Source organism: Nyctereutes procyonoides, unplaced genomic scaffold, assembly GCF_905146905.1.
Source record: "Nyctereutes procyonoides isolate TBG_1078 unplaced genomic scaffold, NYPRO_anot_genome, whole genome shotgun sequence".
NCBI classification, from domain to species: domain Eukaryota; kingdom Metazoa; phylum Chordata; class Mammalia; order Carnivora; family Canidae; genus Nyctereutes; species Nyctereutes procyonoides.
In genome coordinates this window covers 26923105-26948761 of record NW_026575120.1, presented here as the reverse complement: position 1 = coordinate 26948761, position 25657 = coordinate 26923105, and the positions used below count along the sequence as shown (strand labels likewise).

Below are 25657 nucleotides of genomic sequence, written 5' to 3'. Positions count from 1 at the left end.
CTAAGAATGGAACCAACCAAAGCGCCTTGGTGCTGGTTAGGTTTTATTTTAACAGGATGTTTCCTCTTCATTTGTTTTTCAAAATATCAGTTATATCAATATTAGAAGTGTAAACAGGTACAAAATATACAGTACATAGAAACAATTTTTCTTAACTAGTCTATTGCCTAATAAAAGTACGCATGAGGGAGCTGACTGAAGGGAGGATGCCATGGTCTCTTGCTCCTCAGGGGAAACAAATTACCCATTTCGGGGAGGGGCGGGGAGGGAATCAGTGGCTGCTCCAACAAAACGGGAATGGATTCTTGTGTGGTAGGGACAGCATTGTGGTAGAATCAAGAGACTTGGGCCATTTCTGATTCTACCTCAAAGATGTCAAACGGGGAATGAGCAAGCCCTTGCCCCTGACCCAGCCGCTCAGACCTGCCACCGCGTGCCCTCTGTGGGGATGAGCTCACACACCAAGAAGGCCAGTGCTCAGCTACATCCTGACCCCTGACGATTTTGCTCCGGTAGATGTGGTACAGATCTTAAGAGGGTGAAACCAGAAACCTTCCCTCCTCCCATGGATGGGCCTTGTCTAATCTGAGGCTCTCCTCAAAGGCTGGCACAGCAAGGTGCGCTCCCCGTGTGAGGCTGGGATGTGTCCCCTTTGAGGAATTTACTTCCTCGTCTCTAACAAGAAAGAACACTTGTCCTGCGTGCTTCACAAGGTCACAGCAATCAAATGAGACGTGAAGTGAAAGCATTTTGACAATGAAGAAACACTACACAGAAAAGAAAAGAGAAGCATCTCACTGGAGTGGAAAGCAGCCCCACGTGGGGGTGGGCAGGCCAGGCTTTGTTTCTGGCTCTGCTGGTATCTGGCATTGAAGGGTTCCACTTGCCCGCCTCTGCCTTCTCCCCTCTGCAGCTCTACCACTTGGTGTTCAGATAACTCCACATTATAAGGCCCTGAGTCACCTCACAGGGTGACACCACCTAGATCCCTTTTGATAGGGGTGACAGATGGCCAGTCATAGGCCAGCACTTTGGGGGGCCTTTTCAGGTAGAGGAGAGCTGGGAAATGGGACGGGCTACTGGTGGACAAGTCCTTCTCCCAGTTGACACGAGGTGGGGGGGATCCACAACTGAGGTGCTGACTTGGGGTGGGGAGCTGGAGCCCCAGGCCCAGATCTGCCCGGGGCTGAGCACAGCCTGTGGGATGGAGGTCTCAGCAACCCCAAATCCTCCACCACCACCAGCCCATCATTCCATCCCTTGGAGTCAGTGGGGCCACGGAAGTCTACCAGCCCACCCCACCCCCCCACCCCCCCCCCCGAGTCCCGGGCTGGCCAACTCCCGGTTCGCTCACCGTCAGGCCTGGTAAGGCCATGGCCGGCACAAACACACACTCCGGAACCAAAAGTACACTACGAAGTTTAAACTGGTACTACGACTATTTTCCAGCTTTTTTTTTTTCCCTCAAGAATTAAAAAAAAAAAATTCATAATTAAATTACTTAAAATTCTAGGCTGCTCAGTTTCACAATCAGAGAATTCTACTTTGTTTCGAGGTGGAAGCCGGATAGTTTCTCTTTCTCCAGTGATCAGTTCGGCAACTCGGAAATTTGCTTTCCCCGGGTCCCCGCTTTCACCGCCACCCCGATGTCCAACTCGATGTCCGCAGGTGGGACTTCCGACCTCCGCGGCCTGGGCTGGGGGTGGGTGGGTGGGGTGGGGCAACAGGACCGGGAGCCCCCCTCCAGCCAGCCCGGGGGTGGGGTGACGGGACGGGGGAGCCCCTCACAGGTCTGCGCCGTCGCTGGGTCCCAGGACGCTCAGGCCACAAGTCCAGTCGGTCACAAGGTCTGTGGAGGCCAGGGGTCCTTTGGCGGCCGGGCTCTTGAAGGGGTCCGGGGGCCCGGCCGGGAGGGGCGGGAGGGGCTGGCCGCGGACCGGGGCCTTGGCCCCCGCCGCGTGGTTGCGCTGGTGCTTGCGCAGGTGGTCCTTGCGGATGAAGCTCTTGCCGCACACGGTGCAGGCGAACGGCCGCACGCCCGTGTGGGTTCGGTAGTGGTCGATGAGCTTGGAGCGCTCAGTGAAGCGCTTCTCGCACTCGGTGCAGGGGAAGGGCCGCTCGCCCGTGTGCAGCATGCGGTGGCGGATGAGGTGCGCCGGGCGCGTGAAGCAGCGGCCGCACTCCCCGCACCGCAGCGCGCTGCCGTCCCGCGCCCCGCTGCCCGCAGCGCCCGGCGCCCCCGGCGCCCCCTCGGGGAGCCCGCAGCCACGCTGGTGCGCGCTCAGGCTGACCTGCAGCTGGAAGCTCTTCCCGCACGTGGCGCATGTGAAGGGCCGTCCTCCCGGGGGCGCCGCGGGGTGCTTCTTCAGGCCCGGCTTGTGGCCGAAGCCTTTGGTCCGGCCGGGATATTTACAGGGGTCGCTGAAGGGTCTCGGGGCCTGGCTGGGGTCCAGCACGGCCTCTCCGGTGTCAGGGGAGCTGTAGGGCACCCCTTCAGGCCCAGTCCTCGGGTTCAGGCCCACGGGGGGCTTACACCTGAAATTCCAGCCCCACCGGACCCCCCCGAAGAGCCAGTCCCCGGGAGGGGTCTCCTCCTGGGCCACCGCGGGGCTGAGCTCACCCATGTCCCGCTCTGGCCGGGTGGGCTCTCTCAGCCCCAGCACAGGGTCCTGGCTGGGGAAGGAGCTGCCCTGGCTTTCCCAGGCTCCTTCCTGGACGGGACTAGGGAAAAACCTTGTGGCTTGGCCTGGTCCAAACAGGGTCCCATGAGCCTCTAGGTCAGTAGGATGCACTGGTGTGGCCACCACCTCCTCTTCCTGGACTTCTGTTTTTATCACAATTTTTACATCTGCTGAGAAAGACAGAAAGACCCAGTATCATTCTGTCCCCACACCTGCTTAGAGAAGGAAGACCGGAAACATGGGTCAGCTTCAGGACTACCACTGCTCAGCCCTACTCTCCCCACCTCAGGATCCAGCTCAGCAGAGCATCCTCCCAGTGGTCATGTGGCTGCCTCCAACTGGGGGGGTGAGGACCTTCACAGGTAAAGCCACCATCACATCTGTTCACCACATTACATGTTCACTTTGGCTATTAAAGGCTAATCACACATCTATCCTAAGGTTGAACCACTGATGCCAAGGTTGCCAAGGGGCAAAAAACACAGTGTTGGGCTGAGGTGGATCTGCGATGGTACTTTAACCCCTCCTCCCCCCAACACAGACCAGCTGTGGACTTCGGGTGACTTTCTGACCAACAGCTCATCTGTGATACCCTATATCATAGGGTTGTAGGAGGATTAAACCCTATGACATGTCTGAAAGCACTTAGCATGCTATTTGGAAGGTAGCAAGGATTCAGTAAATGAGGCCAGCTACCTAATGATAAATATATTAATGAAATGGTAAAAATGTCTTTGATTTTATATAAATGTATTTGAATCTCACATCTTGAAGTTTTATATCAGGGATCTAGGCTTTTATCACATTTTTGGGGGGGTGCTAAAATATGATGGAAATGATTAAGGTAATAGGTAACTGGCCTTCAAAACAGGAGTAAATAGAAAAACAATCCCTAAATGTGGTAGTGGTTCTTCCTGATTCTGGCCCTCACATGCCTGTCTTTGGCGGTATTGATATCTAAGAAGCCATTCTGGTTTGGTTTTGGTGTATCAAGGTCAGCCTGGAGCCAGGGTTGCTGAGTACCGGCAGGAGGGGCATCCTCTCAAGGCATCAGCGTATCAGGGTTGACCAGTTAAGACCATATGAGATAGGAAACAAACTGAGGGTCACTGCAGGGGAGGCGGGTTGGGGGACAGGGACACTGGGTGATAGGCATGGGGGAGGGTGCGACATGATGAGCACTGGATGTTATATAAGACTGATGAATCACTGATCTCTGCCTCTGAGACTGATAATACATTATATGTTAATTAACTGAATTTAAAAAATGAATAAAAAAATAAAAGCTCTAAAAAAAATAAAAGACCATATGAGAAAAGGACAGTTGGAAACATTCTTAAGAAAGGCTGTTCAAGCATAAGACTTTGGAAGGAGATAAAGGACAGACTGTTCAGAGTCCGAACGACACAGACACCTAACAGCCTGGTGGCTGAAAGGTCAGGGCCGTTCACCAGTAAAAGTGAGGCCCTGGGCTGAGGCCACCTTCCAGGCAGACGTGAGCCCTTCCCGTCCTTTCTCTACCAGCCCATACCTTCTGTGGAGGCTGCCGTGTTGAGCTTCAATGTCCCATCTGAGCATGCTGAAGAAGGATGGTGGGGAGGGAGGTCCGCCTGCCAGGAAGTGGGTGGGATAGTGGTTGAAAAGTTGGAGTGGACACCTGCAACGAGAGATCAGAGCCCGTGGGTTAGGGGAAGGAAGGGCAGGCTAGACCCTGAGATCCTGCTTGGGTCTCTTCTGTGGGAGCATAACAGTCCTGCCTCTCTGCACCAGGTTTTCTTTTGCTTCTTCTCTGAGGCAACAGGAAGCACAGATGTCACCGGCCTATTTCATATAGTCCCCTCGGTTGCGAGGCAACTGGCAATTTAAATGCCTGATGGTGGGGGCAAGAACAGGAGTGCAGCTGATGAAGTTCAGGCAGAGACATACCAGGACAAGAGCATCACCAAACCGAGGGGGGAGAGGCTTCAAAATATCATTTGGTACGGCCCCCTGCCTTCAGGTGGGGAAACTTCTCAATGAATCAGGCTAGATGTTTGAAAGCCCACAGCCCCCACAGTGCTTCCAGAAGGTCTTTCCCCACACCTTGCCCTTAGTCCCTGCACCTTGTTCCTGGTATCTGTTCTAGTTGCAGCCACTCACCAGAGGCAGCATCTGTAGAGACGTCTCCTGCTCCGGAGTCCAGCTGGCTGAGGCCCCATGGCTCCTCCCCGATATCTGGCTGTCCGGTTGCCCATGCCTCTACCCCCAGAGCCTGCTGCTCCTGGAGCTGGAGCTCGCCCTCCTGCTTGATCTGCATTAAGAGGTCAGGGGCAGGAACTGGGGGCCCCGAGCCTAAGAAAGGGAAAGTGCATGAACATACAGCATCAGAGCCCCTCAGCCCTCAGGTGGACACACATCTAGCCAAGGAAATGGGACAGGGGCTTACCACGGTCAAACAGCAGAAGAACCTGGTGGGAATGCAAGACCAAGGCAAGCAGGGCCAGTAGAGCCTTCTGGGCAAAGCATGAGGTTACACGGTGTAGCACAGGGTAGGGTGGGAAAGGGTGAGGAATGCAACAGTGCATTCTCAGGGCTGGACCTCTGGCCCATGGGGAAGACTGAGCTGCTCTGGGGAAGTCCTGCCCCCACTTTTAACACAGAAATGCTACAGAAAATGCAACCCCAACTATCCCCCAAAACCTCACCCCCATATATGTATATAAGTGAGCAGAAAAGAAAGATTCCAGATATAAGAATCAAAGGGCAAATACAAAGCCAATCAAGAGTTCAAACAGGAGCCAAGTGACCTGGAGAGTTGCTGGAACAGGACACAGGCCTTAGGTGCTGGGCTTTGGTGTCCAGGTGAAGCTGGGAGCACCGCTGAGCTGCCTGCACGAAGCCCGGAGCCAGGAGGCTCTGTCCCATCAGTGAGCTGGGGACTAGTGAAACTCCATCCACCTGAGGGCGCTACAAGGAAGCTGCCACCTGCCTGGGGCCATGAGTGGGATGGGACAGCCACCCTAAGAAATTAGAATTTCCCCACATCCACACTGAATTTGTGCCCCCCACATAGTGTAGAGACCCAAAGCTGAGAAATTCACAGAAACGTTGGCTGACCACCATGGCAGCACAGGAGGCCACCCCCAGCATGGGAAAATGCAAACCTGCTCTGCAGGGACACCCCACATCCCCCCACAACTCAGGTCCCTGTAAGAAAACTAAACCTGTAACCAGAAGAGGAGCCAAATGACATAAGAACTGCAGCTGCATTCACTCCCAAGGAGTAGGGGAAAAAGAACAAAGCTGAAGGATATGGGGACCCAAGTCCCACCCGAGGGACTGACACACCGCAGCCCAAGGGTATCTGGTGCCAGGTCACACCATGGAGTGGCCTGGAAGCTTTCAAGTGGCTCCCGAGGACCCGCAGAGGTGGACAGTGAGTCTCAGGAGGACAGCACTGAGCCATTACCAAAATCACAACCAATCACACGCTGATAGTAAAAGTAGTCGTGTCAGTGGGTCAGCAGAGGTCAAACACTGCAGGATCTGGGCCTGTAGAGATGCCAACACTGGGATTATCATGTGCAGAGTATAAAGTTTCATATGGAAAAAACAAAAAGGGGGAGAGGCCGATAAATAAGAGAGTATCAAAACTGACCAGATTTTGGAAAAGAACAAAATACAATAAAATACAATAACTGTAATGTAAAAATCCAATCTATAGGGCAAAAGAACATAACACAAACAACTGAGCAGGGGACGGTGTGCTAACTAGAAGACAGATAAGAAACGATGGATGGAGTTGAAGATATGAAGAGATGTCCACAATTACTAAGGATAGTACAAAAATGTTCCAGAATAAACAAGCAGGGAGGAGGTGGGCAAGGCGATATTCAGAGAGATAACATTGCAAAATTTCCCAAACTGTTGAAAACCATTGAAAATTAAAGCTGGATCAAGAGGAAGAAATCCATGCCCAGGCATGCTGTGGTAGGAGTCAGAGGCCTGCTTGGCAGAGAGAAAGGCAGATGGCCCACCAGGCCACAATGGCTAGACAGGTGGCTGGCTTCTCAACTTCCTCCTCTCAGCAAAGCATCTTCGAGGGGCTAGGAGAAAGTAACATTCACCCGAGAATCCACAACCCTCAAATACAGGAATGGAACAAGAGTATTTTCAGACACACAAAAACTCCTGTACAAACACAGAATGGGAGTCTGTCACTGACAAACCCACAACAGACTTCTATTTTGAAAAAAAAAAATTCTCCTAAAGTCACCTCTAAAAGAACAGAAACAGGGATGCCTGGGTGGCTCAGCAGTTAAGCCTTCGACCTGGGGCGTGATCCTGGAGTCCCAGGATCGAGTCCTGTGTCGGGCTCTCTGCATGGAGCCTGCTTCTCCCTCTGCCTGTGTCTCTGCCTCTCTCTCTCTCTCTCTCTCTCTGCGTCTCTCATGAATAAATAAATAAAATCTTAAGATAAATAAATTAAAAAAATAAAAGAACAGAAACAGAACATAGAACTTTCAAACTAATTAAAATAATAGTTTGAGGAAGAATCTAAATGGAGAACTCGCAAAGGAGGGGTAGTAAAAAAAGAAATATAGAAAAAGTGGTCTAAAGTCAAAACACAATTCAAGATGGTGGGTGAGAATCCAAACACGCTAGTGACCACAATAAGCACTGTCCGTTGGAGAAACCGGGCAGGCCACATAGCTCATTCTAGATTTTCTAGTACTATGTAAGTAAGTAAGTAAATAAATAAATAGAAACAGGTGAAATTAAGTTTAACAATAGTTTACTTAACCCAAGCTAATTAAGATATTATTTGTCAAAATGTGTGGTCTATGTCTACAATGGTAGTACTTAGAGGAATTTTATGACCTCGCGTATGTTTATATTAAGAGAGGGGCACCTGGGTGGCTTAGTTGGTTAAGCTTCTGCCTTTGGCTCAGGTCATGATCCTGGGGTCCTGCAATCGAGCCCTGGGTCGGGCTCCCTGTTCAGCTGGGAGCTTGCTTCTCCTTCTCCCTCTGCCTGCTGCTCCTGCTGCTTGTGATCTCTCCCTCTCTCTCTCAAATAAATAAATAAAATCTAAAAGAGAGAGAGAGAGAGAAGATAGATAGATAGAAAACTAAGGGTCAAGCAGTCAATGCAAGATGCAAGAAAAGGGGATCCCTGGGTGGCGCAGCGGTTTAGCGCCTGCCTTTGGCCCAGGGCGCGATCCTGGAGACCCGGGATCGAATCCCATGTCGGGCTCCCGGTGCATGGAGCCTGCTTCTCCCTCTGCCTGTGTCTCTGCCTCTCTCTCTCTCTCTGTGTGACTATCATAAATAAATAAATAATAAAAAAAAAAGATGCAAGAACCAAAAAAAAAAAAAAAGAACATTAACAGAAATCCTTTGAAAAGTAGAAGACAAGAAATTATATGAGAGTGTAAATTAACAAAAGAGAACACAAAGATAGAATATAGAGAGCCAAAAGCTGTTTTTTTGAAGAGAATATTCAGCCACTATACCTCTAACAGATTATCAAACAAAAAGGAGAAAGCACCAATAACCAACCAACAAGGAGAATGAAAAAAGAAAGTGATTATAGGAACAGCAGAGATTAGGGGTGCCTGGGTGGCTCAGTTGGTGAAGCGTCTGCCTGGGGCTCAGGCAGTGATCCTGGGATCCTGGATGTAGCCCCACATCGGGCTCCCTGCTCAGCAGGGAGTCTGCTTCTCCCTCTCCCCCTCCCCCTGCTTTCTCTCTAATGAATAAATAAAAATTTTAAAAAGTAGCAGAGATTAAAAAGATAACAAATAATTCGTAAACTCTGGGGAAATTGACAAATTCCTTAGAAATACTAGAACTTGCTAAAACTGACTAAAAAATAGAAAATCTGAGTAGTCCTATACCTATTAAACAACTTAAATCAGTAGACAAGAATCTCCCCTACAAAGAAAACTAGAACCTAGATGGCCTCACCAGTATTTTTTACTCAAAATTCAAGGAACGGGTAATTCCAATATTACACAAACCCCCTGAGCAAATAAAAAGGGATCACATCATAGCTTATATCTTTAATATCAAAAGTAGACAGAGTCTGAGAAAGTAAAATCATATAGACCAGTCTCACTCATGAACAAAGATTCAAAAATCCTAAACAAAATAGAGTATTAAATCCAGCAATATATATATAAAGGATCATGACTAAGTTAGGTTTATTCCAAGATTACAAAATTGGATTAAAATCACACAATTTATCATATTAGCAAGTTAAAGGAGAAAAACACATAATCATCTCAACAGACACCAAAACAGTATTTTTTTTTTTACCAAAACAGTATTTTAGAAAAATTGAATGTCTATTCTTTTTAGGAATATCTAGTCAACTGGAAATCCAGGCAGCTTCTTTAACCTACTAAAAGGGCATTGATAAACTTTTAACAAATGTTAGATGCAATGTGAAAAGTTTAAAAGCATCCTTTTTTTGTTGTTGTTCAAAGATCTTATTTATTTATTTATGAGAGACAAACAGAGGGAGGTAGAGACATAGGCAGAGGGAAAAGCAGGCTCCCTGTGGGAAGCCCGATGTGGGACTTGATCCCAGGACCTCGGTCGGGATCACACCCTGAGCTGAAGGCAGATGCTCAACTACTGAGCCACTCAGGCATCCCTAAAAGCATTCTCTTTAAAATCATTAACCAAGGATACCGCTATCACCACTTCTATTTAAGGATTTCTTGTAAGTTCTCAGCCAGCACCATAAAACAAAAGGAAAATAAACCATAAAGATTTGAAAGGAAACAAAAAATTCTTATTACTCCTAGAGGATATGATTCTCTTTTCAGAAGATCTGAGGATCAGCAGACAATTATTAGAACTGTTATTAGCCATAATGAGATTTTGAGCAAGGTTCTTAGAAATATCAATAAATATAAGACAACTGGATTTTTGTACATTTTTAAAAAGGGTTTTTTTTTTTTAATTTATTTACTTATGATAGTCACAGAGAGAGAGAGAGGCAGAGACACAGGCAGAGGGAGAACCAGGCTCCATGCACCGGGAGCCCGATGTGGGATTCGATCCTGGGTTTCCAGGATCGCGCCCTGGGCCAAAGGCAGGCGCCAAACCGCTGCGCCACCCGGGTATCCCTCAAAAAGGGTTTTAAGGGAGTCCATCAAATACTATTTTTCTTCCCTGTCCTGGAGCTTAACAGGGAAATAAAAGAGGAAGGCAGGTGAGGGTAAGCTAGTTTTACTACTGATAACTGAAAATTACCAGTGGGCAAGAGGGATCCTAGTACTGACTCTAGGATAGGAAGTCCCCCACTGGACCATAGTGAAGGAACCTATACCAAGCAGAGCAACAGAGATGGCCTGGCCCCTGGAGGTGGCCAGGTGCTCCAAGGGAGGAAGATGGATGGGCAAGGACTGTGTTTTTCCAACTCTGCTTGCACACTCTCTGATGATGAGGTATGTTCCTGGTGGGCTCCGCGGAGGGATGCCCGGGGGCAGAGAGAGAGAGAGAGACAGGATATAATATAATTGAGCCTCTACTACATGAGAAAAAGTGCTGGGAAAAGGAGTTCCCTGCCCACCCTCCCCAGCCCCCAGCATATGCCAGCAACAAACAAAAAGTAGGTCAAAAAAAGGCACCACTGGGGCACCTGGGTGGCTCAGTTGGTTAAGCTTCCGATTATTGGTTTAGGCTCAGGTGTTGATCTCAGGGTCATGAGACTGAGCCCCGCTTTGGGCTCTGTGCTGGGTGTGCAGCCTGCTTAAGATTCTCCCTCCCTCTGCTGCTCCCCTCTCAGCTCTTAAACTCTCTACAAAAAAACAACAACAAAAGGCACCACTGATAATACATGGGAAAAAAATTTAAAATAATACAAGGAACCTAGGAATATATCTAACAACAACAAACTGTACAAGATCTTCTTTGGAGAAAATTCTAAAACTTCATTGAGGCATACCAGACAAATGAGCTAAATGGAGGGGCTTAGGCCATTCACAAATAACATGCCTCCTTATAGCAAAGGTATCCGTTCTCTCCAACGTGATTAATAGGGTGAATACAATTCCCATCACAATCTCAACTGGATTTTTCATGGAACTTGGTATAAGGTAATTAGGAAGATGAGCCCAAAGAGCAAAGGAAAAGAAGACCCAAAGAGCTAGTGAGAAAGAACCAGGGTCCCGGCCTCACAGCCAAGAGCCTGAATGTGAAAGAACTCTTAGAAAAAGATGTGAGATCTTACTGCCTTGAGGTAGGGGAAATTTCTTAATTGTGACCAAAAAGAGGACAAACCATAAAGGTAAAGTCCAAGTACATTAAAATCAAAAGCATCTGTTCTTTAAAATATACCACATATGGAGAAGATATTGGCAATACACACACCTGAGAAAAAGATTAACACGCAGAACATGAAAGGAGCTTCTACAAATGAGTAAGTAACGGGAAAACAAAAGAAAAACGCACAAAAGCCATAAACAGGCATTTCACAGAAAAGGAAATACAAATGGCCTATAAACAGAGGGTATAATGTTCAGTCTCCTTAATTAGGAAAATGCATGTGTTAAAATAGGAATCTTCAACCAATGCACTCCCACCCGATGGGCAGAAGTGAGGATGTGAGGCATTTCCAGGGCTGGCGAGGATGAGGTGCCATGGGGACCTGTTGTTGTTGGGCATCTGGGCACTGTGCACAGGTGCTGACGGGTGGGGCCCCTTTACGGAGCACTCCCAGATGTTACTTGGAAAAGTCGAACATCCACCTTTCCTACGACCTGGCTGTTCAATCCTGGGACTACACCTAGGGAAACTTTTACTCATGCACCACAATGTTCACAACAGCATTGTTCCTAAAAGCAAAAATGTTAGAAACAACACAAACGCCCATCAACATAAGGAAGGAATGCACTGTGTCCCAGTCGTAAAACAGAAAACCATACAGTCATGAGAAGGAATGAGGGCAGCTGTACTGCGTCACCACGGATGATTCTCAGAAACAATGTCCAGTGAGGAAAGCAAGCTAAAGAAGAATATAGATGCTGTGATCTCATTCATAAAAAGTTCACAATGTTATTTAGGAACATATACATACGGTATAAAAATGTAAAGAAAAGCAAGGGATGGATCACATCTATGTCTGGATTTTCTGTTTATTTGTAAAAGGAAGGGAGGGGGATGGGATCAGAGAGGGTGATAGAAGGTTCTGGTTGTGACCTATTTCTGATGCAGGGGTACTGAGAATGTGGGGGTCCACGCTTATTCTCTAAGCGTTACATAGATTTCATTCTTTTTTTTTAATTTATCTATTCATATACAGAGAGAGAGAGAGAGGCAGAGACATAGGCAAAGGGAGAAGTAGGCTCCATGCAGGGAGCCCAATGTCGGATTCGACCACAGGTCTCCAGGATTAGGCCCTGGGCTGAAGGCAGTGCTAAACAGCTGAGCCACCCAGCTGAGTGCCCATAGATTTCTTTCTCTACTCATTTGTTAATGTTATGTATGATACAGTTACAATGTGTTAAAGAAACAAAACACAAAATTAAGAAAGCAAAACCAACAAAACCCATTTGATACAATGCAACACTTGCTCACAGTAACTTCATCCAGAAGTGGAAGGAAAAAAAAAAATCTATAAACTTTTATGAGAGTATCATCAAAAGTCTATGGCAAAAATCATCCTTACTGCTGAGACCTTCGAAGCACCTCGCACAGATCAGGATGCTGGTTATCCCCAGGACTTAACAACATCCTGGCCAAACTGCTGAACAAGAAAAATAATAAAATTTGTAACGATTTTACACTGGATCTTAGCCCAAAGGCCGAGAAGAGAAGTGATAAAAGTTGTAACGATTTTAAAAGAAGAGATAACTTTTGTGTTGTCTACAGAAAAAAAATCCATGAGAACCTAAACTGACAAGTCAATTATTAGAAATAATAAGAAAGTTGAGCTAAAGTGGTCTTTTACTAAAGAAAGTCAACAGCAGAGCTGCATACTTGTAATAACTATTTAGAATGAACTTAATGTGAAAATGCCACTCACAACAGAAACAATGATCAGAGAAAATGATGGAGTCTATTCAAGCCGCACAGAAGCCTTCACTCGGTGAGTCTTCTCCTGGGGGAGAGGGGCTCATGTTGTGAGGAGGCTAATTCTTCAGAAATGAAATGAGAAAGTACATGCAGTTCCAATCAAAATTCCAGCAGGATTTTCTGAGAATTTGACATGAAGATTCTGAAACTCAGAACAAAGGTTGAACAATAGCCAAGAAAAGTTTTGAAGAGCAAGTAGGGAAGGCTTGGTCTTCTAGATTGAGGGCTTCTTATGAAGCTAAAACAGCAAGTGTTGGCATAGAGGCAGACAGAGACCAAAACACCTGAATAAAGAGCCCAGAAACTGTGCACGCATGCATGGGAACCTGCTTCATCACCAGGCTGGCATTACAAATCATTGGAGAAAAGACAGAATATTCAGCAGACTTTTTTGGGAAATCAGATGTCCTTGTGGGGGGGGGGAGGGAATTTAAATTCTCCCTGGCAACCTACACAAATATTAATTCTTGAGAGATTAAAGACTTAAATGTGCAAAGCAAAACTTCAAAGTTTGTCAGAAGATGGAGAAGAAAGTCTTTCTGACCTGGAGTGAGGTAGGGAAGGCTATCCTATGACAGGAAAAGCAGATCATAAAGGAAAAAACTGGTAAGTTTGACTGGACCCCAAATTAAGACATCTATGCAAGCACAACAAAGTTAAAACACCTGCCCCAGACCGGGAAGATATTTGTAATGCAAATAAGAGACAAAGGGTTTGGATCCAGAACCTGTATACAGAAGTCTGAATCAATAAGAGAGTGAAAAGCACCAGTAGAAAAACAGAAAGAGACAATTCACTGAAGAAACCACATAAACATGAAAAGGGTGCTCCACTTCAGTAAGAGTCGGGGAAATGCAAATTAAAATAAGATGTCATTTCAACCTCCATCAGATTGACAAGAATCTAATGCTGAAGGAGGGCAAAGATGTAAGACAACAGGTACTTGTAACTGCTGATAGGAGCAGTACAAGCTGTGTCACCATGGCAATGGTGAGGTGCCAAGTATGCCCCATGATGCGGGGGGTCTGCCCTGGGTCTGTTCCCCGGAGAGCCCGCAGTGCAGGGACACAGAGAGACGGGTGTCTCTGTGTCTCTGTGTCTCTGCCCACTGTGGTATCACTCGTGAGAGTGAAAAATCAGAACCAACTTAAATGCAAATTAACAGACCAATGGAGAACAAATGGGAACAAAGTTGCTTTGGAGAACAGATATTAAGCATCTGTTAAAATTAATGATCGGGATCCCTGGGTGGCGCAGCGGTTTAGCGCCTGCCTTTGGCCCAGGGCGCGATCCTGGAGACCCGGGATCGAATCCCACGTCGGGCTCCCGGTGCATAGAGCCTGCTTCTCCCTCTGCCTATGTCTCTGCCTCTCTCTCTCTCTGTGTGACTATCACAAATAAATTAAAAAAAAAAAAAAAAAAGAATAAAGGAACTTTTAAAAAAAAAGAATAAAATAAAATAAAATGAATGATCAACAGACACAAATCTGAAATACATGATAATTGAGTGAGAAATACAATGACATTTATACCATTTCTCAAAACACACAAAACTGTATCATATATTCCTTGTGGTTACATATATACATAATAGCTTTAAATAAAAGTTTTAAAATGTGGGTAGAAAGAACGAGATAAACATAAACTTCTGGACAACTGGTTACCATGGGGAAGAATGAGTCTAGGAAATCTAACAAGGAATTTAACACACCTATTTTAATACACAAGTATTTTAAATTCTGTACACTACATACATTCAACAAATAATTGAATTCCTACTCTGTGCTAGTCAGTATTGAGGGGCCTGGAATGATCGTATGAACACAAGAAATAAAAGTACTTGTCCTTTTGATATTCACATCTTAATGGGGAGAGCCTGGCTGGCCATACAGAAATCTATAAATATGAAATCTATCATCTCTCTCTCTCTGAAATATGTGTAATATCTACCTCTATCAACTCTGTAAGTATGAAAGATATATAACAATCTAGAAATACATGTACTAGATGATGCTATCTGCTGTGGAACAAACCAAAGCAGGAAAAGGACACTGGGAGTTCTGGGTGGGGAAAGGGGCTGCAATTTTAAATAAGGTGACAATTTAAATTTTAAGTCAGAACCCCAAAGGAGGGAATGGGTGGAGCCTGGGGAGTACCTGAAGGGCATTCCCGGCACAGGGCACTGTGCATGCAAAGGCTCAGAGCCTGAACAGCCCCGAGTGTTGGGGGGACAGCAAGGAGGATGGTATGGCAGGAACAGAGGGAGCAAGATATTAACAGAAAAATAAGCCAAAGTATCTGAGTCAGAGGGAAGCCAGTAAGGGGTTTGGAAGCAAAGAACATAGGGCTTACTCCGGGGGACTGAATAGTGCAGGAGTGGGCAGGCTGGTTGGGAGGGGAATCACAAGAGATGATGGGTTTGGGTGGCAGGGTAAAGGAGATGAGATGTGATAGCATTCCAGATGAGTCTGGAGGGAGTGCTAGCTTCTAGAAGTTCTGATGGATGTAGGTGTGAGGAAGGGTCGAGGCTGACCTCTGGGTCTTGGCCTGCAACTGAAGGGAGGGCAGAGGAGACACTGAGTGGAGGGATGAGGGGAGGAGGAGATCTGCTGGGCATGTACTTGGCACAAGATGTCTATCCCATCCAAGTGGAGACAGACCAGGCAGCTGGGGGTGCAGAATTCAGGGAGGAGCTGGACAAGGGCACTGTGGGAGCTGTAGGCACAGAGGTGGCATGCAGAGCCCTCACAGCCACTGCCAGGATGGCAAGTGTGGGTGTGGAGGGAGGAGGGAGGACACGCTGACGCACAGAGGTCAGGAAGAGCACCAGGAAACAGCAAAGGAAAGGTGTTAAGTAAGGCAGGAGAAAACCAGGAGGGGAAGCACCATCAAAGAAATGAATCTGGGAAGAAAGCGAGCAATGGTTGCAAATGTCACCAATGGTAAGACCAGATCTTTAATGCCATGGGGAGCCCCTGTGGCCTTGACAGGAGTATTGATGGAAGGGCCTCCAGAGCGGGAAGAGGAATGGGAGAAAGCAGGCACTGGAGGAGGGTACTCCTGGGGAGCAGGACACGAAGGTAGAAATGGGGCAGTTGCTGCAGGGATGTGGGGTCATGAGTGGTCAGTGTCCAAACCGGACAAGTGACAGCAAAGGCAGAGGCTGGTGGGAAGGATGGGGAGGCAACCCGAGGCCTCACCAAGGTAGCCTGTGCTGGGTCTGATGCCCAGTGGAGACAGGTCTTTGGAGGAAGGGGTGGCCACAGCGGCAAACCCAGAGACCAGGGCCCGGGTACAAGCAGATAGGCTGGTGGGGTCGGGGAGGGGGCTGTGAGTTGTTTCCTTTTTTTTTTTTTTTTTTTTCCAATTAAACAGCATTTTTTCAACAGGGAAACCATTCTAAGCTGGTGGGCGAAAAAAACACAGTGGGTGATTTGGCCTGTGGGCCAGAGTTTGCCAACCTCTGGGCAATTGAATGGACCAAGGAGACACTGGGTGACTGGGGGGGCAGTGCTGAAGGCCCCCCAGCCTACAGGTGAGAAAAACAGGGCTCAGGAGGTCTCTCCAGCCGTGTGCAGCTGCGTGGGAGCAGGTGCAGATTTAACCAAGATTACAGTTCTGCCAGGTGAGTACAATGACGAAGAGGGGTGAGGGGGCGAGGGTGACACTGGGCCAGAGCCTTGGCTGGGCAAAGAGGGAATCCAGGACCAGCTGGGCCATGAACGGGCTGGATGCTGGGGTCAGGGCCTAGGAAGAGAGATCTGCAAAAGAAGGAGAGGGGTACGGGGTGGGGGCAGGTTCAAACTGAGATGATGGGAGGGGTGCATCACTGTCTGCAGTGGGTGCTGGGGCGGGGAGTGACCTTAGGGTGGGTGGTGGAGGGGGAGCGGAGACTGGGGACCTCACAGGGCCTCTGGGAATGCTGCCCTAGCCGGCCAGAATGGTAGGAGCAAAGACAGGGTCTGCAGGAGGCAACTGAGGGAGAGGTGGGGTTTCCAGGGAGGAGGGGAGCACAGGGGCCACATGGAGGAGCAGGGACACGGCTGCCCTGGATGTGAGGAAGGGGTGGGCCGCAGTGGATGCAGGCTCCAGGATGCAAGAAGAGCTAGGACTCATTTGGACAAGAATGAGGGGATGCTCGGGGAGAGCCGGGGATCTGAGGCCTTGCTAGGGACTGAGTGCCCCAAAGCAGTGGGAAAATTTAGGAACTGAAAACAAGTGGGACGGCAGATCCAACAAGGGGCTGCGCAAGCACAGACAGGGTGCGGAGCGAGCTGAGGGGTGGGGTAGGGCTTTTCCAGCTGATGTGGGTGGGGTGATAGGGTCCTCAATGTCAGGGGAGGTGGAGAGCGGAATTTGTGTGGGAGGGGAGGGCGTGTCGGGGGTCTCACCAGCAGCCACCGTATTTCTGGGCCCGTTCTCACATTCATGAGTGGCGGAGTGGGAAGCGGAGAGGCCCCCACATCTGTCCCCCCACCCCAGGCTAGGAAGCCAGGCTCCACGTCTAAGCCTCTTCTCCATCCACAGAGCGTTCTGCTTAGTGATCTCTCTGTCCTCCCCTTCCAGCTCTGGCCTTGGCACCTAGCATAGTCTCAAGGGATGTCTGTGGAACTCAACTGGTGACGGCTGTCCTGAACACCGACAGTGTGGCTGGCTCTGCGCATGGGCTGCTCTGGCAGTATGACACTCTACTTGCCTACTTGCGGTGGAAGACGCATGTCAGTAATCACAAAGGAAACACAGTAGGACTTGTTTAGTAACACAGGCATTCAGACAGGGGAACCCGAGGCAGGTGGGACAGGCAAGGCAGTTCTGTGCAGAAAGTGGGCTGAGCCTGCAGAGGCAGGGTCTCCTGGCCAGGGACAGACTGTCACCTCCCCGCACCTGCCGAGGGCCTCACTTCAGTAACCTGGCTTTCCTCACGCAGCCACCTGCCTCCTCCTGAACTTTCAGAGGTGCTGGCTGGCTCCAGGAAGATCTGAGGCAGGGATATCGGGTATCCAGATCCACCTTAAATAAATCTGTCGTTATAATCATGTTGAAACATGTGGCCAGCCACTGGGATTGGCTCCTGGCTGGGGGTAAGGCTGGCTCTTCAGAACACTGGGAAGGAATCAAATTTTGTCTTCAACACACTCCTACCTTCCCGATCAATGTCCTATCTTCTCTTCCCCTGATCTGTGCACTGGCTCTATCTCTTTTCTTTTTTTAGAATTTTACTTTTTTTTTTAATGTTATATATTTATTCATGAGAGACACACACACACAGAGAGAGAGAGAGAGAGAGAGAGAGAGCAGAGACACAGGCAGAGGGAGAAGCAGGCTCCATGCACCGGGAGCCCGACGTGGGACTCGATCTCAGGTCTCCAGGATCAGGCCCTGAGCTAAAGGTGGTGCTAAACCACTGAGCCACCGGGGCTGCCCTATCTCTCTTCTAAAAGACTAGGTTTGCTGCCTGTTTTCCACACTGGGAAGTATTCCTGGAGTGTCTGAAGAACAGGCTATGGGTCATAACTATTAAAAAACTTAGACTTAAAACATTCGAGTCTGAGGTTTCTTCTTGGCCCTTCCTGGAAAGGTCATACCCCTGTGGCCCTTTACTTCCCTGTTTCCACCTGACTGCCTGGTGTCCCTTGCCTTCTCTCAGCTCCTCACCTGGACTTGGGTCCACAGGAACATCTGGAACCTTGGGGCCAGGGCGACGCCAGCTGCACGGCTCCTTCCCCTGTTCGGTCTGGGAGAGGACCTCGGGCTTGGAGATGGCATAGTCTGAGAAAGGACACTAAGGTTAGCTTTGGCCATGGAGTCCCATTCAGAGCTGGGGACAGGCAGTCTGGGAATCCAAGAGTGGCCAAGAAATGAAACTTCTAGATTAGTATAGAGCACTGGTTCTCCACCACAGGCAATTTTGTCTCCTAGGGGACATTCAGCAGTTTGGGGTCTTTTTTTTTTTTTTTTTTAATTTATTCATGAGAGACACAGGCAGAGGGAGATGCAGACTCCATAGAGGGAGCTCGACGCGGGACTCGATCCTGGGTCCCCAGGATCAGGCCCTGGGTTGACGGCAGTGCTAAACCACTGAGCCATACAGGCTGCTCCGACATTTTTGATTGTCACGACTGGGGGTTGGGGGGTGAAATGCTCCTGGCACTGGTGGGTCAAGACCAGCTGCTGCTGAACATCCCACACTATAAAGACCAGCCCCACAACAATCATCTGGCCCCAAATATCAGTGTCCAGGTGAAGAAACACTGGTAGAGTCTCCCCATTAGGCAGCAGTGCATTTCTTCAAACTGAAATATAATGTCACGCCTACACCTGTTCCCATCTTCACTGAGCATGCCTTACTGCCTACAGATCTGAGGTCACACAGAAACCAAAACCGTGCCAAGAGGAAAGAAGCCCTGGAAGGAACAGCCTCTTGGGGCTACCATGTGTGGACAGTGACAGTGGCCCCAGGGTCTGAGGGAGCAGAGCCTCGAGGGATGAAGACAGAACTGGCCACGGGAAGCATGGTCTGCCCAGATTCTTCACTAACCCAGAGGAATGTCACCAGAAAGACCACATATTCCTGTAAGAGAAGGCCAAAGGAATCTGGGCCCATGACATCCTGGACCTGAGAGCAGTCAGAGGCTTGACTCTGTCTCAGCAGGACAGAGACGTCCATGCTCCGTGCCTGGTTAGGAGAAATGCCACCACCCCTCTCTGTCTGGCAACCTGTGAACTTCACCAGGTACAGGGAGCTTTCGACTCGGTCACCTGGTACTCATCTTTAGTAAGAGGAGGAAATAACTCTTTGCACGGTCAGAGTTTCTAGTGATTTACATATCCTGGTGACGAAAGCCACCAGCATGGAGAGGAGTTTGGGGACACTCAAAATCACATTTAACAGAAAAATGAGTATCAGGCCTTACCCAGGGACACCAGCGTCTCGTAGTTGCCCCGCATCACGTGCTTGTAGAGCTCCTTCTGCCACTCGTCCAGCTTGCCCCACTCCTGCTCAGAGAGATACATGGCCACATCATCAAAGGTCACAGGCACCTGGAACAGCGTCACACACGCTCACCCACACACTTACAGGCACCACCCCTCAGACCACCCCACCCCAGGTGCCCGAGGGATACCTTGGGGACTTCTCCTTTGCTGCCTGGTGGCAGCCGCAGAATCCAGAAATTTCGGTTTTTCAGGAGGTTCTCCATGTTCTCCAGCCGCCTCTGCAGCAGCCCGTACTCCTGCAGCAGGGTCCCAAGCACGGCCCACTTGCCCTCCAGCTGGTTCCCGAACTCCACGGCCGTCTTCTCACAGTCCGCCAGCTTCTTCTCGGCCATCCCTGTCCGCCCTTCTAGGGAAAGCAAGCGGGCAGCCTGCGATTCGATTTTCCTCTCCATGGCCTGAATTGTGGCTGCCATCGTCCACGGAGAAATCTTTCAGAAACAAAGAGAAGTCTGTGACCACTCAATCCTTCCACCACATTCCTGGAGCCCCTCTCCCCCAGGGGGAGGGGAGCTTGGCAAGGGGCGCGGAGCTCCTATTGAAAGTGGGGATTCCCTGTGCCACATGCACGATCTCAGCCTAGCTATCAGCTCCTCTGGGTAACCCAGGCACCACCGATGTGCGCTGTGCACCACCTTCCCTCCACAGCTTGGCACTCACTGCCCTGCCCGGTGCCCTCCCGCATCTGCCCAGCCCAGCTCTCTGAAGGCAGCACTGCATCTTTTGTAGCACAGCACGTGGCCCGTGGAAGGTGCTCAGCGCAATTCTGTTAAATAAACAGTGACTTAGCACTGCCAGAGCCTTTCAGGGGATAAATAGTAAACTGCAGATTTACTAGAGCCCAGCCAGCACCTCCCATCATAATCACACAGGAACTGTCTACGGATGATGACCTAGCAAAAAAAACAGCTGGTTCACTGAACCAGCACAAACATGAGCATTGCTCAACTGCTTTTTTTTTCCTTTTTTTTTTTTTTAAAGCATCTCGTGCCTCTTTTTAATAAACATAAAAATCAAACAGCTAATTCCTCTTCCCCCAGTACAATCAGATGGTCTCCTCCCAGCTGCTCCTCCTTAAACTAAACATCACCATTAGTGTAAATCTCCCCTGGCCAAGAGTTAGACTTTTTGACACAGGTAGTGTGGCTGGTCAAGGGGGCAAAATCAACACAGGTCCACTGGGGCCCCAGAGTCTGTTTCTCTCACCATACCCACCCCTCTCAAGGGTCTGAGACATTTTTGTAACTACCCCAGGATCAGTGGCACACCTTACAGATTTTTAAGGTAAAACACATGCCATAAAGCTAGATTTTTGTATGTATGACAACTATCATAAAGCTTCTCCCAAGCAGTGACTTAATTCCCTGTTGCTGGAAAGTTCACATGGTAGCTTGAATGACCTGACTGGCAATTGGGAGACCCTGAGGAAAGGGCACATTTTGCTTTGGGTAGGGGCCGAACCACCTGCCCAACCCACATCTGAAGGTGGGACCCCTGGGTCAGAGAGAAGGTCCAGACATCTGTGCCTTCTTCTGGCAGTGCCTGAGGACGGATGTTTCCTTACAACATTCTGGAAATTCTTCACAAACAAATGATTGGTGACTATCTGCATAATGAAATGACTAGTAGGAACCAGCGTGGGCTCATTTGGAGAAAGTCATCGAGAACTACAGCAAACAGTGAGAGGAGAGTAAGAGCAGAGGCCAAAAAAACCCAAAAAACAAACAAACAAAAAAAAAACTAAAAAAACAAAAAACAAAACAAAAAAACAACCATCAAACACCATCAGTGCTTCTGTGGTTGTTTGGAGGGAGGCTGCATCAGATGACCTCTGACCCAAAAAAAGGGGCTTTCTCACTTGGGTCTCCAAGGATGGGAGCAGCTGGATAGGCAGAGAGCCCCTGGAGGGACTCTTGCTCTCCAGGGGTGGGTGCTTCTGCCCCAAGGCTGCAGGGACTGTGCTGGGCTGGCACCTCAGGCCACCCTTGACAGCTGGTATTCCTTCCTTGCCCTCTTATCCTTTCTGATCAGTCCCTGCCATCTGACTCCAGCCTCCAAGAGTTCGCTCCAGAAGTATCCATTTGATTCATCACCCAGCTCCCCAGCTGCTGAAATCCTATTCAGCCTCCACATGCAGTTGACTGCTGTATTACTGCAAACTTTGCGTTGCAGGAAAAGGACACCCGCATAAACTCAACTCCCTTATAAACAGTTAAGGCACACACAGTGCGCTCACCATTTTAATGGGGGCAGGGAGCCCTGTATAAGACCTTCACCCCATTTAGTGGGAGGTGGTGGCTGTTTCTGCTCAGGCCCAGCTCCTTACTAAATGGTGGGTGGATACTATGGGGCTGTCCTCAGACTCCTGCCAAGAGAGCAGAAGCCCTACCCTTGGGAGGACCTGATGGTAAGAGACTCCAAATTCTTCAAGGACTCTGCACCCACAGGATGAAGTCCAGGCATTAAAACCCCTTCCAACTCTCCCTGCAGCCTTCTCTCCCACTGCCTCCCTACCAAAACCATCTCCCAGGGAGCAGTGATTGCTTTCTAGTCCTTGAACATGCTGGGCACTGTCTTCTCCCTGGGAGTGCCAGCCAACCTCCCTACCTGAAAAGTTCCACTGGTCCACTCCGCCGGGTGAAATCCGGCCTTTAGCCTTCCCTAAAAGCCCAGCTCAAATCACAGAAGCACAGGTCAGGAAGGGGTGCCAGCCCCTCCCTCTCCTTCCCCTGCCCTCCCACAGCACCTTTCTACCTCAATGCAAGAACCACTCACCTCTTTCTGTTTGCACTACTATCACCAGGGTACCTGCCTGATCCCCCAACACACAATATGCCCCTGAACACGGACCAACTGGGTCTTTCCACACACTTTCTAGCTGTGCGATCCCAGGCAAGTTAACTTCTCCAGGCCTCGGGTGTTTCTTTTGCGTGACGGAACGAGCACCTACCCTACAGGTTTGTTGTGAGGACAAAATAATGCTAACAGGGCTGGTGCCCGCCTGCTTCTACAAGAGGGAGCAGCTGTCTTCCGCCCCGACCTCGATCGGGCTGGGCACTCGGTGTGTGCGGAATCGAAGCCGCTTCGGACACCTCCCAGGTGCCACCAGGCCGCTGGGGGGAGCTGGGGGGTAGGAACGCTGAGGCAGAGCGGTGGGCAGAGAAAGGAGACGCGGGGTGGGGGGCGCGGGGATGAAGGGGCCAGCGGATGGGGCGGGGGCAGGAAGCCGCGGAGGGCTGCAGGAACTCGGCGTGGGGCGGCCTCCGCTGCGGGCACGGCCGGTTCCGCCCAGCTCGGGCTCGGCCGCGGATGGGGGCCCGACCCGGGCGCCGTAGGCCCCGGCGGACCCCGCGCCCCGCTCGCCCGGGCCCAGGCCCGGGGGCCCGGCGCGGCCCACGGAGCCCCTCCCCGGGGCCTGCGGCGCCGAGTGCTGGGCCCGGGCCCCGAGTCCGCGCGTCGGTGCGCGCGGGCCGCCCTTACCGGAGCCGCGGCCGCCTCGGCCATGGCCGTGCGCTGTCCGGCCCGGCCCGGAGGAAGTCGCCGCCGCCGCCGCCGCCGCCGCCGCCGCCGCCGCCGCCGCCGCCGCGCGGCTCCACGCAGGCCGGCCCCCGGCCTCTCCGCAGGCGGCGCCCGCCCGGCCCAGCCTTCCCCGCCCGCGTCGCCGCGCTCCTCGCTGGCCGGCCCGCGCCGCTCCGCCCGCAGACGCGCCGCCGCCGTCAGCGCCCGGCCGGTCCACACTGCATCCTGGGAGCCGGCGCAGGCCCGTGAGGCTTCCTGGAGGCAGCGCGGCCGCACAGCCCCACCTGCAGCCCGGAGAGGCGAACGGCAGGCGCGGCGCCCGCCCCGCCCCGCCCCGCCCCGCCCCGCCCCGCCCAGCGGCCAGCAGACCCACCCACCCGCCGGACCACCCGCCTGCGGATCACCTGGATCTGGGTCTTCCGACCCCCCGGCCTCCCGACCCCCCGACTCCGGACCCTCCGACCCCCTCCCGGGCGCCCCTCCCCGGCCCCCCGACCCCCGGGCCCCCCGACCCCCGACTCCGGACCCTCCGACCCCCTCCCGGGCGCCCCTCCCCGGCCCCCCGACCCCCGGGCCCCCCGACCCCCGACTCCGGACCCTCCGACCCCCTCCCGGGCGCCCCTCCCCGGCCCCCCGACCCCCCCGGCCCCCCGACCCCCCGACTCCGGACCCTCCGACCCCCTCCCGGGCGCCCCTCCCCGGCCCCCCGACCCCCCGGCCCCCCGACCCCCGACTCCGGACCCTCCGACCCACTCCCGGGCGCCCCTCCCCGGCCCCCCGACCCCCCCGGCCCCCCGACCCCCCGACTCCGGACCCTCCGACCCCCCCGACTCCCCAACCCACCGGCCTCCGACTCCCCGACCGCTCCACTCCGGACCTTCCGACCCCCCTGCCCCCTGCCCCCCCACCCCCCGACTCCCCGACGCCCCCGACCTCCGGATCCACCGGTCCACCCGCCCGCCGACGCTGCCCGCCCCACCGGCCTCCTGACCCCGGCCCCCTGACTCACTGACCCACAGACCCACGTGGACCCACGGGCGCTGTCCGACCTGCCAGCCCCCCGACCCCCTGAACCACCGACCACCGACGCGGCTTGACTCAGTTTTCCCGACCCCTCCCGACCCACTGCCCTCCCCCCGCACCAACGCTGCCACACCCACTGGCCCCTGACCTCCGACCCACTGGCCTCCAGATTCCCCCCCCCCCCCCGCCCCGGGACCCACCGGCCTACAGCCCCGTGTGCGCTCAGTCACCGCCCGGACCCCGCACCCGACCCGCCGCGCCTCGCGCTCTGGACCCCACGCGCCCGAGACCCGCTCATTAAAGCTCCAGGGACCAGCCGCGCGGGGGTGGGGGGTGCCCGCGGCGACAGCAGCCGCTCTCCCTGCGAGCCCGGGGGACCAGCGCCTTCTCCCACAAGGGCACCCGCCACGTCGCCTCTGCTGCTCTAGGTCCTGCCAGGCGGTCTGGGCTTTTCATGTATTTATTTAGTTAGACAGCTGTAGCTCACGTCTGTGTTGGGTTGAGATGCAATAAATCCTTCCAACAATAGGAAGATAGTCGGGTAAATCCCGGGAGGCAGCCACTTAGAATTCTCTGTAATGTGTTTATTATTTATAACAAATATTTCTAAATGGAATGAACACAATACCATATTTATAATTATTTTGGTGAAGAACTTGGTGTGGGAAGATGTTCGTGGTATTTTAAGAGGAGCAGCCTGTCTAGAATGATCTCAGTCTTGTGTAAAAGAAAAAAAAAAAAAAAACACACGTGCCAGTTTGGAGGCATATAGATGAACACGGAGTAGTTTCCGTTTTCCTTCACAGTGAGACCACGGGCCGTTTTTACACATTTTCTAACATTTTATTTTTCCAATCCGTGTTTTTATTTTGTAGTGATAAGAACCATTTTTAAAACAAAAAGGCGACAAGAATTAAATAAATAAACGGAAAAACTCCTTAAGAGGTAAACCCAGGCTCGCGGATGGAAGGAGCCTTGGAAGGGGGCCCCCATGTGGTCACAAAGCCGCATTTCGAACTTTTCCTAAAGAGGAACCTACGCCCCACGTGGTCCAGCCCTCTGCTGGGCTTTGGGGTCTAGCAGACCCGGGTCTTCACAGGCTCTTCGCCTTCTCTCCACCAGCCTGGCCTGAGGGTAGAGAACAGAGGTCATCGCAGATGCATTCTTCTCTGTGTGTAAAAGCGGAGCCTCCCTAGGAGTGGGGGTGAGGGGGACACTTTGCTCAGGAGTCAGCTTCCTGAGCCTGATTCTCTTTTTCTCACTGATGTTATTAGCCAGGCTGTTGCTTTTCTTTCGTTCGTTCTTTCTTCCTTTTTTTTTTTTTTAAGATTTTATTTATTCATGAGAGACACACAGAGAGAGGCAGAGACACAG

General features: G+C 51.2%; 2 protein-coding genes across 4 annotated transcripts; one reads left to right on the top strand and one right to left on the bottom strand.

Annotated features, from left to right (window-relative positions):
- Positions 1-25: 25 nt before the first annotated feature.
- On the bottom strand, positions 26-23324 carry ZNF746 (zinc finger protein 746). Of its 3 annotated transcripts, none has more exons than XM_055335107.1 (7): positions 23222-23324; positions 19873-20172; positions 19663-19744; positions 18404-18517; positions 4821-5012; positions 4213-4338; positions 26-2851 (listed from the first exon to the last, which is right to left on the bottom strand). In XM_055335107.1, the coding sequence occupies exons 1-7, from the start codon at positions 23243-23245 to the stop codon at positions 1785-1787; spliced, it is 1905 nt and encodes a 634-aa protein (XP_055191082.1). In that variant the 5' UTR covers positions 23246-23324; the 3' UTR covers positions 26-1784. The 3 variants fall into 3 exon arrangements, with proteins under 3 accessions (XP_055191082.1, XP_055191083.1, XP_055191084.1); XM_055335108.1 differs by having other exon boundaries at positions 26-2848; XM_055335109.1 differs by lacking the exon at positions 23222-23324 and adding an exon at positions 22692-22911.
- On the top strand, positions 23244-24272 carry LOC129515723 (basic proline-rich protein-like). Its single transcript, XM_055334762.1, has 2 exons — positions 23244-23277; positions 23365-24272. The coding sequence occupies exons 1-2, from the start codon at positions 23244-23246 to the stop codon at positions 24270-24272; spliced, it is 942 nt and encodes a 313-aa protein (XP_055190737.1).
- The last annotated feature ends 1385 nt before the right edge of the window (positions 24273-25657 follow it).

Coding starts and splice junctions, on each gene's coding strand:
- ZNF746 (XM_055335107.1), bottom strand. CDS start 23,245: ATGGCCGAGGCGGCCGCGGCTCCG. Junction 18,518..19,662: donor CGAGACGCTGGTGTCCCTGG/GTAAGGCCTGAT, acceptor GTCCTTTCTCAG/ACTATGCCATCTCCAAGCCC. Junction 4,339..4,820: donor CTCTACAGATGCTGCCTCTG/GTGAGTGGCTGC, acceptor CTCTCGTTGCAG/GTGTCCACTCCAACTTTTCA.
- LOC129515723 (XM_055334762.1), top strand. CDS start 23,244: ATGGCCGTGCGCTGTCCGGCCCGGCCCGGAGGAA. Junction 23,278..23,364: donor TCCGGCCCGGCCCGGAGGAA/GTCGCCGCCGCC, acceptor GCCTCTCCGCAG/GCGGCGCCCGCCCGGCCCAG.